Source organism: Nansenia antarctica, assembly GCF_963989245.1.
Source record: "Nansenia antarctica genome assembly, chromosome: 3".
NCBI classification, from domain to species: domain Eukaryota; kingdom Metazoa; phylum Chordata; class Actinopteri; order Argentiniformes; family Microstomatidae; genus Nansenia; species Nansenia antarctica.
Genome location: NC_137688.1, coordinates 15,675,486 through 15,692,985, shown reverse-complemented (window position 1 = coordinate 15,692,985; position 17,500 = coordinate 15,675,486). Strand labels below are relative to the sequence as shown.

Sequence of the window (17,500 nt, the reverse complement as noted above, 5' to 3'; positions counted from 1 at the left end):
CCTGACCCCCGACCTTGACCCCGACCCTGACCCCGACCCTCATCCCGAGCCCGAGCCCGACCTTGACACCCTAACCCGACCCCCTAACCCCAGCCCCAACTCCAACCCCCAACCACAACCCCAACCCCTAACCCCAACCCCAACCCCTAACCTCTAAACCCTAACCCTAATCCGGACAGCAGGGTTCTCCCCAAAGAATGTGAGAGTGGCACTGTGCCACGCTGTGAATCTGCCGGCGCCTCTGTGTAAACCTTTAGAGGCCAATAAACCGTGTATTTAATCATGACAGAGTAACTGTCCAACAACATCATTGTTAAAAAACGAAAATGACTAATAAACGCTTTGATGATGCAGAAGAAGGGAGAATCAAACCAAGTCTGTGGGTGACATTAACCCCCCCCACACACACACTCACACACACACACACACACACACACACACACACACACATCCCACCCCCTCTAAACACACAGCTGTCTGACGACGAGGCTAGCACACTCTTACGGCCAAGCTCCACCTGCTGCGTTGCGTCAACTCGCCATCGGCGTTGCGTCAACTTCCCGTTGTCCAAGCTCCACCTGCTGCGTTGCGTCAGCGTCAACGTTCTACCTGCTCCACTGGCATTTTTTGTATACGGGAATAATTTCACCCTTGACTGCAATATGTCCACAACAATAACAACATCATACAGAACATTTTCCAATCAGGGTAATATTTTATCTACATATTCCCAAATAGATAGTTGCTAGTTCAGTAGATGTTCAACTAACTGTCAACAACATTTCAACTAACTAACCACTAATCCTAAACCTTGCCCTAACCTTAAATCTAACCCTATCCTTAACCATAAATCTAGTTACATATCAACAGAGTTGCAGTTGATAGTTTGAGCAGCTGTGGATCATCTATAAGGGAATAAAGTGTGACCCCAGTCAAGTAGGAATTGTCATACTGTCATATGCTCCACCGAGCGCGAGGAGCCCGCGAAGCGCGAGGAGCGCTCGGTTATTAACAGACAAGTTAACAGGAGTCAGGCATTTTCAATCTGGTATTATTTCTATTAACCGCTGTGGTGATTTAACAGCTGATAAAACAATTATAATATATATATCATAATATCAAGTGCACTACAAACAGAGCAAAACAATAAAACAACACCAGAAAACTAGGCTATACAATTATAACCAACAACTACAATTGTAAATATACAATTGGTCTCATTGTGACGTCTGCGTCCACCGTCAAAAATCTAACTTTTTTGAATGTCTACTTTTGACGCAGCCATCGGACGCAACGCAACGCTGACGCAACGCAGCAAGTGGAGCACCTTTCATTGATTACAATGCATTTGATCCCAATTCCGGACGCAACGCACATTAGACGCAACGCTCGATGGCCATGGTGGAGCTTGGCCGTTACCTGGCTAGTACACTCTTACCTGGCTAGTACACTCTTACCTGGCTAGTACACTCTTACCTGGCTAGTACACTCGTACCTGGCTAGTACACTCTTATTCTTGAACTTGGGGGTAGTGGTGGCCTCGCGGATAGTGAGTGGGACTGGTTATCAAAAGGTCATAAGTTCAAATCCCACCTTGGAACACCACCACTTGCGTGCCCTTGAGTAAATCACTTAGCCCTAAGCTACTCCAGGGAGACTGTCTCTGTAATCTCTAATCGCAAGCCGCTGTGGATGAAAGCGTCTGCTAAATGGTTCAAATGTAAATGAACTTTCGTTTAAGTTCTCAGAGTGTTTTTTTCCTATGACCTTCCTATGACCTTCCCGTCTTTTAAGTCTGCGGCACTTGTGTTTAGCGATAACATGTAAGCAGCCAAGCGATGGGAGAGTTTAGAATCCCCCAGCCGGATTTGTATTCTGAAGGCCAACCGCTGTTTTGCTGACTATTGTTGTTTTTTTTGCCGTTTTGCATGATGACTCACTCAGTGAAACTCTGACAATATGCTCTTTTGTTATTTGTGTATTTATTATTATGGCTGTGGCCCCAACTTATGCATTATGGTCAAAGCAAAGTCAATAACGCATTTTGATAACCCTAGTGTCACCCACCCACTCCTCCCACACACACACACACACATCATTTCAGAGTTCTTTGTAATAGTCCTTGTGAACAATTTACAGGTTTGTTCATGAAGTATTAGTATCATTATTTATAGAGTACTAACCTCACTCTCTACCAGGGGAGGCTGGTGGAGGGAGAAATCTGAGGACGGGAGGCCTTATTGTAATGCATGGAATGGAATGAGGAATGGTATAATCAAACACACATGAGCCCGTCCTCCGATTTCTACCTCCAACAGCCTCCACTGCGCTCTATACACCATAGTATGAGTTAGGCAACTAGGTTAGTTGGAAACTAACCTCTCTCTCTAGAGTATACACCACGTAATTTAGTCTCCATCAACATGTTGTTGTGTCAGTGTTCTAGGTGTATGATCTTTGACATACTAGACCAGGGAGGACCTAACCTCTCCCTCTCTCCCCCATCCTGGTGTAGTGTCTGTGGGGTTCTAGACCAGGGAGGACCTAACCTCTCCCTCTCTCCTCCATCCTGGTGTAGTGTCTGCTGGGTTCTAGACCAGGGAGGACCTAACCTCTCCCTCTCTCCCCCCTCCTGGTGTAGTGTCTGCTGGGTTCTAGACCAGGGAGGACCTAACCTCTCCCTCTCTCCCCCATCCTGGTGTAGTGTCTGTGGGGTTCTAGACCAGGGAGGAGGACCTAACCTCTCCCTCTCTCCCCCATCCTGGTGTAGTGTCTGTGGGGTTCTAGACCAGGGAGGACCTAACCTCTCCCTCTCTCCCCCTCCTGGTGTAGTGTCTGCTGGGTTCTAGACCAGGGAGGACCTAACCTCTCCCTCTCTCCCCCATCCTGGTGTAGTGTCTGTGGGGTTCTAGACCAGGGAGGACCTAACCTCTCCCTCTCTCCTCCATCCTGGTGTAGTGTCTGCTGGGTTCTAGACCAGGGAGGACCTAACCTCTCCCTCTCTCCTCCATCCTGGTGTAGTGTCTGTGGGGTATGAGTACGAGTCGTGCCTGGACGTGGTCCTGTGGGAGAAGAGGACGGCCGTCCTGCAGGCCTACGAGCTGGACGCCTCCACCATGGGAGGCTGGATGCTGGACAAGCACCACGTACTGGACGTTCAGAATGGTAAGACCTGAAGAGAGAGAGAGTGTGTGTGTGTGTGTGTGTGTGTGTGTGCGTGTGCGTGTGTGCGTGTGTGCGTGTGTGTGTGTGTTGTGTGTGTGTGTGCTTGTGCGTGTGTGTGTGTGTGTGTATGTATGCATGTGTGTCTATGATTATGGCCAAGTGGTGTTCACTCTGACATGTTGAAATAAATCCATACATGAATTTGAAATATGGTCCATCATCTTGTCCGCACACGATGGAGGAGAATTATGAAGGGGTGATCATTCATCGTAATGATAGAATAAATCAGACACAATGTTTCAGAGAGAGAGCTCTCTCCCTGTCAGCACTTTACGTTGGCTTTGGCTGTTCCAAGAGGGGATACACGTTGGCCCGAAGACAGAGACTGACTGTTAACTCATTGAGTGCCGAGGATGAATAAAGTCGCCCAAATGTTCAGCATTCTAGAGTGCCACGGGTGACTCGATTCGCCAAAAATGCATAAATGATGAAGCTAGGTAAACACCACATAGAACACCTGGCACTCTAGGTGGTGAGCGTTCCAGAACCCTTTGGCAGTTGATGACTTAAAGGGGCCATGTTATCTAAAAAGTCACCTTGAGTGAGTGAGTGAGTGAGTGAGTGTGTGTGTGTGTGTGTGTGTGTGTGTGTGTGTGTGTGTGTGTGTGTGTGTCTTTGTTCATACAATAATTATTTGTGATCATTATTTACCCCTCGCCTTCGCCTGCTGTCATTGAAGTACATGCTCTGCTGGCCTGGGCAGAATGGTGCTTTTTTGATTGACGGTTGATTGACGGCCTTGTCATTGAGCCATCGAGTGATTTGTGAGGCACTGAATTTGCAAAATAACGAGTACTGTACATGAATGAAAGCGTTGATATGCAATACACCTTATTTCTTAAGTTCACAGCCCACAAATGATTGAGCAGCCTTGCCTTTATCCCAGTGTCATGTCCAGGGGGTGTCCTCGCCAAGCCGCCTCGCCCTACGGAAACAGGAGATAGGCGGCCTGATGCCCTATGGGCCATTAGGCTCGAGAACCATCAGTTCTCAATGCTGCCTTGCCTTTAGACCTGACACCTTGAAGTACTTTTCCATAATTTGTACTTCGACGGAACGGAAGCGCTGCTTTTGTCAGGTATGCTGTAGATAGAGGTTCAAAGCCAATGAGCATAATGGTAATAGCCTCCGTTTATAGACGTTAAGTGCAGGAGGACCAAAGCCTTTTTCTCCTCGCGTCCTCTCCTCTGCCTTCTGCCCGTTCGTGTCCTACTGAAAGCGTGTCAGAGGAGAAGATCAAGACTTGCCTTTACATCTCCCCCCCCCCCCCCCCCCCCCTTATAAGGAAGGCTCGAGTGGAGGACGTGTTCCTGACGGTTTGAGAAAAAGCCTTGTGTCCCTCCCCCTTGAAGAGAACGGCACAAGGCTTCTCATTGTCTCTCACAAGATGGCGTCGCTCCTCTGCGATGCTGGTTCCTTTAATAAGGGGGGCCAACGATGGCGCTAGGCCTCTCTCCGTGAGCCGGGGGTGACTGTGAGTGACAATAAGTCCTCTCCATCTCTCTGTCTTTGTGTCACTTGTCCCTAGCATTTTAATGTTCCCTTTCATCTCTGAAGTCATGGAGGAGACCACAGCACCAACTGGCAATTGCTTTTATGGCCCTCAGTGGAAATACCGTTTAGAAATGCAGGTGTGTGTGTGTGTGTGTGTGTGTGTGTGTGTGTGTAGTCCTTTAGAATGCTGGTGGAGGTAGGAATTTGGAGGACGGGTTCATTGTGATTCATTCCATTCCATTCCATTCCATTCCATTCCATTCCATGGTACAAAATCAGGAATGCTATCAAACATGAGGAATGTGTTTGATACCATTCTATGCATTACATTAAGACTGTAACTATTTCTACACCACCTCCACTGGTGTATGCATGGTCCTTTGGTGTATGTAGTCCTTTGGTGTATGTAGTCCTTTGGTGTATGTAGTCCTTTGGTGTATGTAGTCCTTTGGTGTATGTAGTCCTTTGGTGTATGTAGTCCTTTGGTAGTCCTTTAGTACAAAGTCCATATGCAGATATCTATAGCTTTATGAGTCTTGCGGTCGGATTTACAGACAAGGCTTAAGCCTAGGCCTGGACTAAATCACACTTTCAATGGACAATGGACAATCTCCTAGGATTAGTCTAGGATTAGGCTTAATCTGCGTCTGTGAAACCGGCCCAATGTAACATTGACCGCTGAGTATACCCAGCAGTGTTCCCTCCACAGTAAGTAAGTAAGTAAGTAAAGCTTTATTTATATAACACCTTTCATACAAGAAATGCAGCTCAAAGTGCTCTACAACAGGAATAAGAACATACAATAAAAAACATATAAAAACATATACAGTACATGCATAGAATGAATATAAGAGCAGGGGAAAACAGTAAAAAGAAAAGGTAAAGAAATAAATGGAAAAAAAGGCTAGTTGATAAAACATTTAAAGTGCAGTAGCTGGCAAATGAGCAGTAGGCAGGTGCAGATGATCTAGTTGAAGGCTATATTGAAGAAGTGCGTTTTTAGCTTTCTTTTAAAAATATTTAGTGAGCTGGCTTCCCTGATCTCTAAAGGTAATGTGTTCCAAAGCTTTGGGGCATAGTTGGTCAAGGCTGCGCTCCTGATCTTCTTCTGACTGTTGCTGGGAACCTCTAATAAACCTGCGATAGATGATCTTAGTGTTCTTGAGGGTACATAATTGGCAAGGGAATTAGCAATGTACTTTGGGCCTCGCCCACAGGTGGAGATTCATACCACACTGCCAGTGTAGGAGAGTCAACCACCATCATTCTGTTTTACCCCCGAAATACTGTTTCATTAAACATGGAAAACAACCGACACCTTTCTTTTTCTGAACCAGAACTATCAAAGCTATCTAGCACACACACACACACACACACACACACACACACACACACACACACACACACACACACACGTTTGTGAAGATAAAAAAAAGAAGAAGAAGAATACTGAGAACAACAGTTTTCCTTCTGCTTTGCTGCTGGTAGCATTGTGTTTCATCTCACAGGTACTCCACCCCTCCCCCACCTCCTCCCTCCCCCACCTCCTCCCTTCAACCCACGCCCCCCCCCCCGTGGTACGCGGCAGGCGTTAGCGCAGCCTCTCTAGATGTGTGGAGCCTGTGTGATCAACAGATGGGTAGACGCAGCGTGCATTTCATCTCCGGCGCTGTGATATGTAAATCACCGGTCCCCCCGAGTCCGATATTAGATTGGGAGCAATGCTCGTGTTGTGCTCGCATTACATTTGACTTTGTACCGGCTAGGAAGGAACATCATGTTACACAAAGCACGTTAGTATTTATTGATGACTTTCAGAAGCCTGCTGAACAGGTTTCCTGGAAGAACTGATGCAGCAGACTGGTGCGTCCTATATGAAAGTCACAGCGATTGACTATCGGGATGTTATTCTCTTAACGGGCATGGGGGGGAAATGGATGATTCCTGTGGATGCATGAGTGGAGGATTAGCGTATAACAGTCGCTGCGTCGTCCTGTATTCGACATTAGATTGGGGAGTGTTTGTGCTGTGCCTGACATTTGATTTTATACGAAGATGTGGTGGTGTGTATTTAGGCTAGGATCAGGTGAAAATGTTTCGCTTCATACAGAGGCTGGTGGAGGTAGAAATCGGAGGACGGGCTCATTGGAATGCATGGAAAGGAATAAGGATTGGTATCAAACATGTGTATTTGAGCCCATCCTCTGATTTCTACCTCCACCAGCTTCCCCTGGTGTCCTACCTCCACCAGCCTTACCTGGTGTTCTACCTCCACCAGCCTTACCTGGGGTCCTACCTCCACCAGCCTCCCCTGGTGTTCTACCTCCACCAGCCTCCCCTGGTGTTCTACCTCCACCAGCTTCCCCTGGTGTCCTACCTCCACCAGCCTCCCCTGGGGTCCTACCTCCACCAGCCTCCCCTGGTGTTCTACCTCCACCAGCCTCCCCTGGTGTTCTACCTCCACCAGCCTCCCCTGGTGTTCTACCTCCACCAGCCTCCCCTGGTGTTCTACCTCCACCAACCTCCCCTGGTGTTCTACCTCCACCAGCCTCCCCTGGTGTTCTACCTCCACCAGCCTCCCCTGGTGTTCTACTTCCACCAGCCTCCCCTGGTGTTCTACCTCCACCAACCTCCCCTGGTGTTCTACCTCCACCAGCCTCCCCTGGTGTTCTACCTCCACCAGCCTCCCCTGGTGTTCTACCTCCACCAGCCTCCCCTGGTGTTCTACCTCCACCAGCCTCCCCTGGTGTTCTACCTCCACCAGCCTCCCCTGGTGTTCTACCTCCACCAGCCTCCCCTGGTGTTCTACCTCCACCAACCTCCCCATGTGTTCTACCTCCACCAACCTCCCCTGGTGTCCTACCTCCAGCAGCCTCCCCTGATAGAGGCTTCACATGGAGACCAGAAGGACCCCAGGGAGAACTGAGCCCCAGGAGAGTGTCTCCCTAGTTGTCTCTTCTCCAGCCCTCCCAAAATAGACCCTGATATCTTCCTGTATCAGAAAGTATAGCGTTGTTGAAGTACCCCAGCTAAAGTGCTAAAGTACCCAATGAAAAGATAGAAATCACCTGATCTGAGAGCCGTGGTATTCACATCACAGCGCCAGACAGCCTCGGGTTATCATTGGATGAGGAGGGGGAGAAGGAGGGGGCGGAGGGGGGCTGCTTACATAAACTGTCTGGGGCTACAATGGTGTCAGGAGTGGCTGGCGGGGGTAAAAATCGAAGGACGGGCTCATTGTAATGCACGGCATGGTATCAGACCGGCTGTCCTCTGAAAATTGTGTTTGATACCGTGCCTCGTTCTGTCCCAGGCATTACGATGAGTGTGTCCTCCGATTTCTACCTCCGCCAGCCTCCCCTGACTCCGACGTAGCCCCTGACAGCTTATGTTATTAGTCCTCATCTCCTCCTCCTTCCTGAGACTATTTACTCTCTTTCGTCTGGGGGCCGAGTTCCCCTCTTCTTATCCTCTGTTGCGATGAGGGCTCTAATCCTCTCTCTATCTCTCTCTCTCTCTCTCTTCACTATCTATCTCTCTCTCTCTCTTCAGTATCTCTCTCTCTCTCTTCACTATCTTTCTCTCTCTCTCTCTCTCTTCAGTATCTATCTCTCTCTCTCTCCAGTATCTCTCTCTCTTCAGTGTCTCTCTCTCTCTCTCTCTTCAGTATCTCTCTCTCTCTCTCTCTCTTCAGTGTCTCTCTCATTCTCTCTCTCGTCCTCAGTATCTCACTCACGTAATTTCTGTCTCCTTTTCCCTCTCCCTCCCTCTCCATCTCCCTCGCTCTCCCTCGCTCTCCATCTTCCTCCATTTCCCTCTCTTTCCCTCTTCCTCCCTCTCCCTCCCTCTTCCTCCATCTCCCTCTCCCTCCCTCCCTCTCTCCCCCTCCTTCTCCCTTTGCTCTAGAATCAGTGAGAGATGCGCAGCAGCAGCACCTGTTTAATTAAATGTTGTTGTTTTTTTCCCCTTTAGGCTACATATATCAAAGAGAATATATATATATATCATATTCTCTACAGAAACAGCGCCAATCATTGACTTTAGTTTTGGAGCTGATCTTGACATTCTCTCACTGGTCTAATGAATCCGAAACTCCCGATTGGCTAATGTGCTCACCCGCTCTCTTCACCTGCACCTGCCCACCTGATAGGATAAGAAGCCTCGCCGCGTGACGCCTACGCGTCAGGAGGCCTATTGACATACCGCCGACGCTTCCTAACGCAGGAGACAGGTGTCGGCAGCACGAACTGGCTAATTCAGGACCTAGAGGAGGCATTCAAGAAAGACAGGTGCGGGTTTATACATAGAGCTGTTGATGGTAACGAAGGTGAGCAGGTTTGCCAGTCTCTCTTTCTCTCTCTCCCCACTCTGGGCTTTGTCCTCTGCTTTACGCAGTGCTGCAGTTTGGCTGTTGTGTGGCGTGGATAAAGGCACAGCTGGTGTGTCGAATTCAGGCTGTTTTCGGTTCAGAACGCGTCTGTGAGGGTCGGGTCGGGCTTGATGTCCTAGGCCGGTTTCAAACTGTAGTCTGACTAGGAAATGCTGTGTGTGTGTGTGTGTGTGTGTGTGTGTGTGTGTGTGTGTGTGTGTGTGCTTACTGCCTGTGTGTGTGTGTGTGTGTGTGTGTGAGAGAGATAGAAAAAAAAAGTTTTTGTGATGTGTCTTAGAAAGAGAAACAGAAGGGAGAGAGAGAGAGAGAGAGAGACTGTTTTTGTGATGTCTTAGAAAGAGACAGAAGGTAAGGAAGAGAGACAGGGAGAGGGAGTGCAGCTTGGCATTGATTTGTGTATTTGATGCATTACATTAGGCTTGCTAATGGCATATAGAGAGACATATCTGGGCAGTGTAAACCAGGATGGAAGTGTTAATGGATGGTGGGGGGGGGGGGCAGCCAGCCAGCCAGCCAGGATGACATCAGCATTACCTCAGCACAGACCTACACTAACCTCTGTCAGGGTGGAAGACCACACCTAAAGCTTTATCTGACACACTTGTACACCGTTTATATGTTATAATCACACCGACATTATTACATTGTTATTACATTGTTATAACACGTTAATAAGACTCCTTAATAAGACTGACTAAGTCTGCTCACTTTTTAGCACGGTGTAATATCACTCTGCTACACTGAAACACTGTTTAGCTGGTATATTATAGTGTGATTATAGTATTACAATATTAAGAACACAACAAGTCTCCTGGCTGCTAACTTAATACCGCACCTAAAGGAGTAAAATAAGTAGTAAATAAGTTAGTGACCGACATGATGACATAGCAGCACAATTACCCTGAGCTCAGTAGACCAATCGTCACGCAGAGCCATGTCACACGGCCCCGAGGCAGAGTGGGACAGATGGGTGCGCAGGACAATTAAAGCCCCCAAGGTCGTTCCTGTGATGGTGTCACGCACAAAACCTTCCCCGGGACCAATTTATCTTTGTTAGCTGAGCATTTGTAAACGCTCTCTCTCTCTCTTTCTCTCTCTCTCTCTCTCTCTCTCTCTCTCTCTCTCTCTCTCTCTCTCTCTCTCTCTCTCTCTCTCTCTCTCTCTCTCTCTTCTCTCTTTCTCTCTCTCCATTTCAAAAGACATTGTCCCAACCATCCGTCTTTCTCAGAGAGAGAGAGAGAGAGAGAGAGAGAGATATTTGTCTGTCTCTCTCTCTCTCCCTCTCTCCCTCCCTCCACAGGCCTGTTCTCTCCACCCTCCGTCCCGACGTGCCACACTGACTTCTCCACTCCCATCAATTAATTAACAAAAGGCACCAATCAAAACGGGGAGAAATGACGCCGTCGCACGCTCGGTTTCACATACGTGCCGGTTTTTGCGTTGATGTGTGTGGGCGAGGGGGGGGGGGAGCGTGAAAAGGGAGTTGATGGGTCATTTTCAGGGAACCTTGGCACCAGAATACATTCAGCGGCGTCATCGATAGGGTAATCAGGACAAGGGGGTGTGTCGAATTCTAACATGAATGTGAATAATGAAATGCTTCCAGCATGCGTTTCACTCCTTTGATGTTTTCGGCCCGTTTTTTCGTCTTTTTTTTGTCCTCCTTCCTTTGAAGCCTTCTTCCCCCCCTCACCCTCACCCCCCCCTCCTCACACCTCCCCAAAAAAGTTATTTCAGGTCCACTTAAATATTTAATCAGTAATGACTCTAAACTTTGAAATTTATGTGGATTTTGGGGGGGAAGGGCGGGGGGTGTGAGGGGAGGGATATGCTGGAGAAGGCTTCAAAGTGCTTCCTCACGGTGATGAGAGAGGGGATGAAACACACTCTTGGCTGGAGGAACACCCCATCTTACATAACAGCCGTTAGTAATTATTGATGACTCTCAGACGCCTGCTGAACAGGCTTCCTGGTGGTAGTGAGGTAGCAGATTAATGCATCATACCACCGTCACAGCAATTGACTATCTCAGCGTTATTGAGTGAACATGTATTGAGGGAAATGAATGATCAGTGTGTGTGTGTGTGTGTGTGTGTGTGTGTGTGTACATGAATGGGGGATGACTGTACAGCGTAATGTTGTGTAAATGATGTAATCTATGCTCTTAATGGGGTGTGACTGTGCTCACACACTCACGCACACAAACACCCACACACACACACACACACACACACACACACACACACACACACACACTGTCTCTCTAGGGTCTCCTAACCGCACCCCCCAACACACACACACACACACACACACACCATCCCTCTAACCCCCCCTGTCCTCCCTCCCTCCCCCAGCCATACTGTACAAGGGCAGCGGGGAGAACCAGTTCATCTCCCTGCAGCCCCCCGTCGTCTCCACGGTGATGGGGAACGGCCGTCGCCGCAGCATCTCGTGCCCCAGCTGCAACGGCCAGGCTCTAGGCAACAAGTTGCTGGCGCCCGTGGCGCTGGCCTGGGGCGTGGACGGCAGCCTCTACGTGGGAGACTTCAACTACATCAGGAGGATCTTCCCCTCCGGGAACGTCACCAGCGTCCTGGAGCTCAGGTTGGTTGGTTCACTGGCACGGATGTTTAACACTAGAACAGCCGTGCGTTTTTACCTACTAAAAGAGCTGCCCCGGGGGTCAAATGCTCTTTAGAATGGGAATCTGCTATTTACACACAACGACCACTAGTTGGCCGCTTGTAAATTAGCCTGCTTCCTACACCGAAAAACGGCAAAATAGCTTTATACTAGCTTATCCTGATGTGATTTTGAAAATGTAAGGATACTGGGTGGTAGAACGCACATATCTAGGAAAAGTCATGAAAGGAGGGTCCTGAAATTTGGTCGAGTGCAAAGATATCAAATGTTTCTTTACTCACACCCTCATGGCTGTTCTAGTGTTAAAGGGGATGTTTTCTATCAAATTATTTTTAAAAAGAATAATCGCATGTTTGTTTGTTTCAATTCATGCTTTTGTTGTGTTTATCTGGGCCCTGTGGCTAATCGCTAGTTGTTAGCATTTTTAAGCAGAAGCCAGTGGACCCTTGATTAGCGTGTGTGCATTTTAAATGTTTTAATGTTTTTAAGTGGGCATCTTTATTAATGCTAGACTCTGATAGAATGCAAAGCGGCCATTTTGTGTTTCAACTCCCCCACTACACTCTGAACGCTCTCAGGTTGAGAAGGTGTGGAAGGTACTGGTTATCAGCAGGGACGGATGTTAAAAGCGACGGTTCACCCCAATTCAAAAAATCACATGTTTGGTTTCATTACTCTGGTAAGGAGTCTATTAACAATAAGGACAAATCAAATCAAAACAAATCACGTTTTATTTGTATAGCGCATTTCTCACAAGATCAATGCGCTTCACATAATGACAGAGCCGCAAGCAGGCAAAGGTAAAAAACCTGTACACTGTGTAGCCAGGAAAATTCCCTTGCAGCCCTCTACTCATAGAGTGACTACTACCAGTTTGCCTACCAGCACACAGCAGCGGACCCCTAACCCCCCCCCCCCCCCCCCGGGGGGCCCCCGCCGCACCACACATCCGACCGCCCCACCACCAGCACACCCGGCCCAGCCAAGAAAGCACAGACCATAATAGCCCCGCACCAGGCTAGCCAAGCAGGTGCCCCAGTGGCGGAACAGACCAAGCAAGCATTGAACAAAGTTCAATTCACGCTTTTGCTGCCACTTAGCTGGGCCCTGTCGCCAATTAGGTCCATTCATTCATTAGCGTGTTTTAAAAGGCATTCTCACATTAAGTGTTAATTAGCCTCTTTTCGTAGACCATGTATCTCTGACACAAAGCCTGTTATCCTTATATGGGCATTCTGAGGTGTTGACCCACATGACAGGCCCAATGTGACTGGATGTTCCTTGAACATGAAAGGCGACATTCTGTTCTGTTACATTCTGCCTCAGAAAGCTCTTCCCTCACCCCCGCACTGTTGCTAGCAAGTCCGTTAGAAGCTAGCAATGGAGCTGACCAACAGTCTACTAAAAACCAAAAGCCTGTTGGAGGTGCTACGACCTGTCAGTAATTTAATTTCACACCAACCAGGCCCACCAGTCCACGTCTGCCTGCCCAGTAACCAAAGAACAAGCTATGCTTGACAGACTCTTAGCGCACGCACAACACACACGCCCACGGCGGTAGCTGACGCGTGGGAGAGGGAAGAGCAGCGTGGTCGTAGGAAGATGTCTCTCTCCGACACCCCTCAGGATCGATGCGACACCTCCGCGTGTCGAGCTACGCTTTCCAGTCACCTTTCCTCAGAGCTCGGAGGCGCTCGGCGTTCGTCCAAAGCAACATCTGCTGTGTCTGAGTCCCTCAGGCCGTGTCCGTCTGAGTGAGTCTGCCAGTCCAATGAGTGTGATTGGAGCCGACGATCGAACACACGCCAACTCTGCGTTAGGCGTTAATCATCTCCATTGAGGCTGGAGACATGCTGCCTACCCGAATCCTTAAGAAGGATATGGAAATGTAGGAACATGGTGCGTGGTGGTGCCCAGTGGCAGTTGAGCTACAGTACATTTGTTTAGGCCCTAATGGATACATAGGTGTCTACTGTGCATCCATGTGCATCCATGTGCATCCATGTGAGTGTATAAGAAGTCCCTGAACTTCTTCATCTATATGTCAAGCCCCCCTCCTCTAAGTCTCCAGCTGATAGCTCCAGTCCTTATTTAGGTGTCTGCTTGCGTAACGAGCATCACGATCAATATTCCAATATGAGGCTGTTAAATAGAGTTGGAGTTAAGTTGGAGGGGGCATCATGCTGCATTGAGCTTCAGATTCCCTGGCGGGGGAGGGGGGTGGGGAGGGATGGGGGGGACGGGGGCTGTACTCTCAACGTTACTCTCCCCTCTTCCCTTCTCCTACCCTCTCCCCTCCTCTCATTTCTTCCCTTCTCCTTTCCCTTCCTCTCCTCTCCTCTCCCCTCTCCTCTCCCCTTTTCTCTCCTCTCCTCTCCTCTCCTCTCCTCCTTTCCTCTCCTTTATTTTTTCTGCTCAACAAATCTTCATGGTCTGGGCTGTTATGTTTAATGGTTTTTCTTTTGACCTTTAACCCCGACCCTGTTATGATCTCTCTATTATGCCCCCTGTTCCTGCTCCCTAAGAAATAAAGATTTTAGACACAGGTACGTGCATTCTGCTAGAGGTTCACCTTGTCCTGCTATTTTTCTGTTGTTGTTGTTGTTGTTGTTCTGTTGTTGTTGTTGTTGTTGTTGTTGTTGGTGGTGGTGGTGGTGGTGTTGGTGGTGGTGGTGGTGTTGTTGTCCTCCGCACACAGCTTTGTATGATGTACACATTCTACATTTTTAGCATCTGGTTCATCTGGTTGGACTCAAACACTTCATAAGTTTTATAAGTCCACGTTCTTGTAATGTAACATTGATTTTCCTGTGTTTAATTCATTCTCCCATTCATATTTAACACACTGCCATTATCCTGTACGGAGTGTCAGAGGCTACGGTATTGACTAATGTACCATTAAACATGAGGCCAGCCTGCCAAGCTGTCCTTCGCACCGCTCTGTAAAATACACCAACGACTCTCCGCTTTTAACACGCTCGTTTCAAGAGTGTTATTGGCCCGCTCAGCCCCCTGTACATTATGTGTGTGTTTGTGTGTGTGTGTGTGTGTGTGTGTGTGTGTCTGTGTCTGTGTCTGTGTGTGTGTGTGTGTGTGTCTGTGTGTGTGTGTGTGTCTCTGTTTGTGTCTGTGTGTGTCTGTGTGTGTGTGTGTGTGTGTGTGTATGTGTGTATGTGTGCGTGTGTGGGTGTGTGCATGTGTGTCTGTGTGTGCGTGTGTGTGTGTGTGTGTGTGCGTGTGCCTGCGGTGCGTGTGCATGTCCACTCTCCCTCTTCAATCGAAAGAGTCAACGCGTCAAACATTTAATTGTGATGGACGTAGGGAGATGAGAATGTAATTGGCTTCGGAAAAATAACCTCCTCCACACCCCCCCCCCCCAACCTCAACCCTCGGTCAACAACCACACTTGTCCAGGACAGCTGAGGTTTTGTGTATGTGTGTGTATGTGTGTGTCTGTGTGTGTTTGACACAGCGCGGGGCAATTCACACATCATTACGCGTCTCATCTTTTAATTCTCAGCTCCGCCTCAGATACCCCTGTCCTGTCGCCATGGCGGCGAGGTGGGGAGGCCCCGCTGCTAACCGCTAGTGAAGGAGACGCCAGACGCATTGGCGGTCTTTTAAAAAACAAATGCAAATAAGCAGAGCGCGGTTAAAACGGCCATCGGTTGTTGACTACCATTAGCATAAGCACATCCTTCCGGTAATTCCCCCCCCCCCTTCCTCTGGAGAGTGATAACGATTGAAGAGCTGTGGGACACTTGAAGGTGTCTGGGCTGCTTTGTTAAAACTTAAAACCCAGAGCCACTCCAGTCTCCCTCTCCCTGCAGTCACTCTGTGTTAGATTCTCTTTGACTGGGCCTCTCTTCTCCCCTCTCAAAGTCTCTCTCCTCTCTCTCTCTCTCTCTCTCTCTCTCTCTCTTTCTCTGTTATGCAAAACCTCTCATGCTCTCTCTCTCTCTCCCTCTTTCTCTCTCTCTCCCTCTTTCTCTCTCTCTCTCTCTCTCTCTCTCAGTTATGCTAAAACCTCTCTCTATCTTCTCTCTCTATCTCTACCTCTCTCTCATGCTCTCTCTCTCTCTCTCTCTCTCTCTCTCTTTCTCCCTCTCCCTCCTTATAGTGGTTTCACAGACGAAAATAGATGATTCTGTCTTCTTTCATGTTTTTTCCATTATCATTTTTCAATGTCACCATTTTGTTTCTTTCAATGCTGTTTGGGAACGCTTTTCCAATTAGCTACTTTTGGGGTAAAAAAGCCCATATTCTATCGGCATCAGACATCTCATCCATCACCGTGATCCCACGTGTCCCCCGTGTCTCCACAATGCACCGTGCGTCCCGCATACCCTCCCATGTCTGTCTGTTCACACACATCCCAACTCTTCCTATCTACACGACACCGACATTCCCGACGGATTCTATAAATCCCGTCATTCTAACCCCGTGCCGCCCCCCCCCCCTCCCCCCTCTCCAGCAACAACCCGGCCCACCGGTACTACCTTGCGACGGATCCGGTAACGGGCCAGCTGTACGTGTCGGACACCAATTCCCGGCGGATCTACCGGCCCAAGGTGCTGGGCGGGTCCAAGGAGCTGCAGCAGAATGCGGAGGTGGTGGCGGGGACCGGGGAACACTGCCTGCCCTTCGACGAGGCTCACTGTGGGGACGGAGGGAAGGCCACCGAGGCCCTGCTGACTGGACCCAAAGGTACCGGACCTACGCACACATGCACGCACACTCACACACACACATACACGCACACACACACACACGCACACACACGCATGCGGACACATGCACGCATGCGCACACACGCACGCGCACACACGCGCACGCACACGCACACACACACACACACTCACACACACACACACACACACACACACAGATAAACAAACAGACACACGTACACACAGATGCAGATGCACAAACAGACACACATGCACACTTACAAACACACACGCATGCACGTGTCGCATGCACACAAGGCAAGGCAAGGCAAGGCAAGGCAAGGCAAGTTTATTTGTATGGCACATGTCATACAACAGGGGCAATTCAAAGTGCTTTACATACATTATTTAAAAATACAGCAAGAGGAGCATAAGAAAATGAATAAAAGCAAATATAAGAAGTAAATAGATAAAACATTTAAAAAGACAATAGTTAATGGAAAAAAGACATTGATAGAAGTGTTTGTGTTTAATCATAACTGGTGCAAAACATGAAGGTTTTTAGCTTAGAATTAAATATTTTAAGGGTTTGGGCCTGTTTGATTTCTTCAGGGAGTTTGTTCCAGGAGCATGCAGCAGCGTGACTGAAAGCTGCTGCACCGTGTTTTGTTTTTACTCTTGGAATTATTAGCTGATTAGTCTCAGCTGACCTTAGGGACCTTGCGGGAATAAAGGGTGGGAGGAGATCTGATATGTATTTTGGTCCAAGACCATTTTGTGATTTGTATGTAATTAGGAGGATTTTGAATTCAATTCTCTGAGAGACTGGTAGCCCCGAACTACCCACTGTACATACTTTGTGTTTTGTCCCCCGCCCCCACCTGTGGTGTATGTCCCCACCTGTCCTACCCGCTGTACATACCTGATGTTTTGTTGTATTGTTCTTCCCATGATGGATGTATTTTTATCTTGTAGATAGTAATAGTTATTTGTCTGTATTATCTTGTAGATAGTACTAGTTTGTTTTGTCGGTCTTACATGTAACGATGAATTGAGAATCAAGGACCCCAATTGAAAT

General features: G+C 48.4%; 1 protein-coding gene across 1 annotated transcript in view; it reads left to right on the top strand.

Annotated features, from left to right (window-relative positions):
* Window positions 1–17,500, top strand: part of LOC308153774 (teneurin-3) — a gene marked incomplete at its 5' end in the record, with an annotated part of 137,292 nt that overhangs the window by 98,237 nt on the left and 21,555 nt on the right. Inside the window, 4 exons of the mRNA XM_080526966.1 lie at window positions 3,022–3,165; window positions 11,464–11,713; window positions 14,278–14,298; window positions 16,227–16,459. Of these exons, the coding sequence (XP_080383092.1) occupies window positions 3,022–3,165; window positions 11,464–11,713; window positions 14,278–14,298; window positions 16,227–16,459 (648 nt within the window). The remainder of the gene's footprint in view (window positions 1–3,021; window positions 3,166–11,463; window positions 11,714–14,277; window positions 14,299–16,226; window positions 16,460–17,500) is intronic.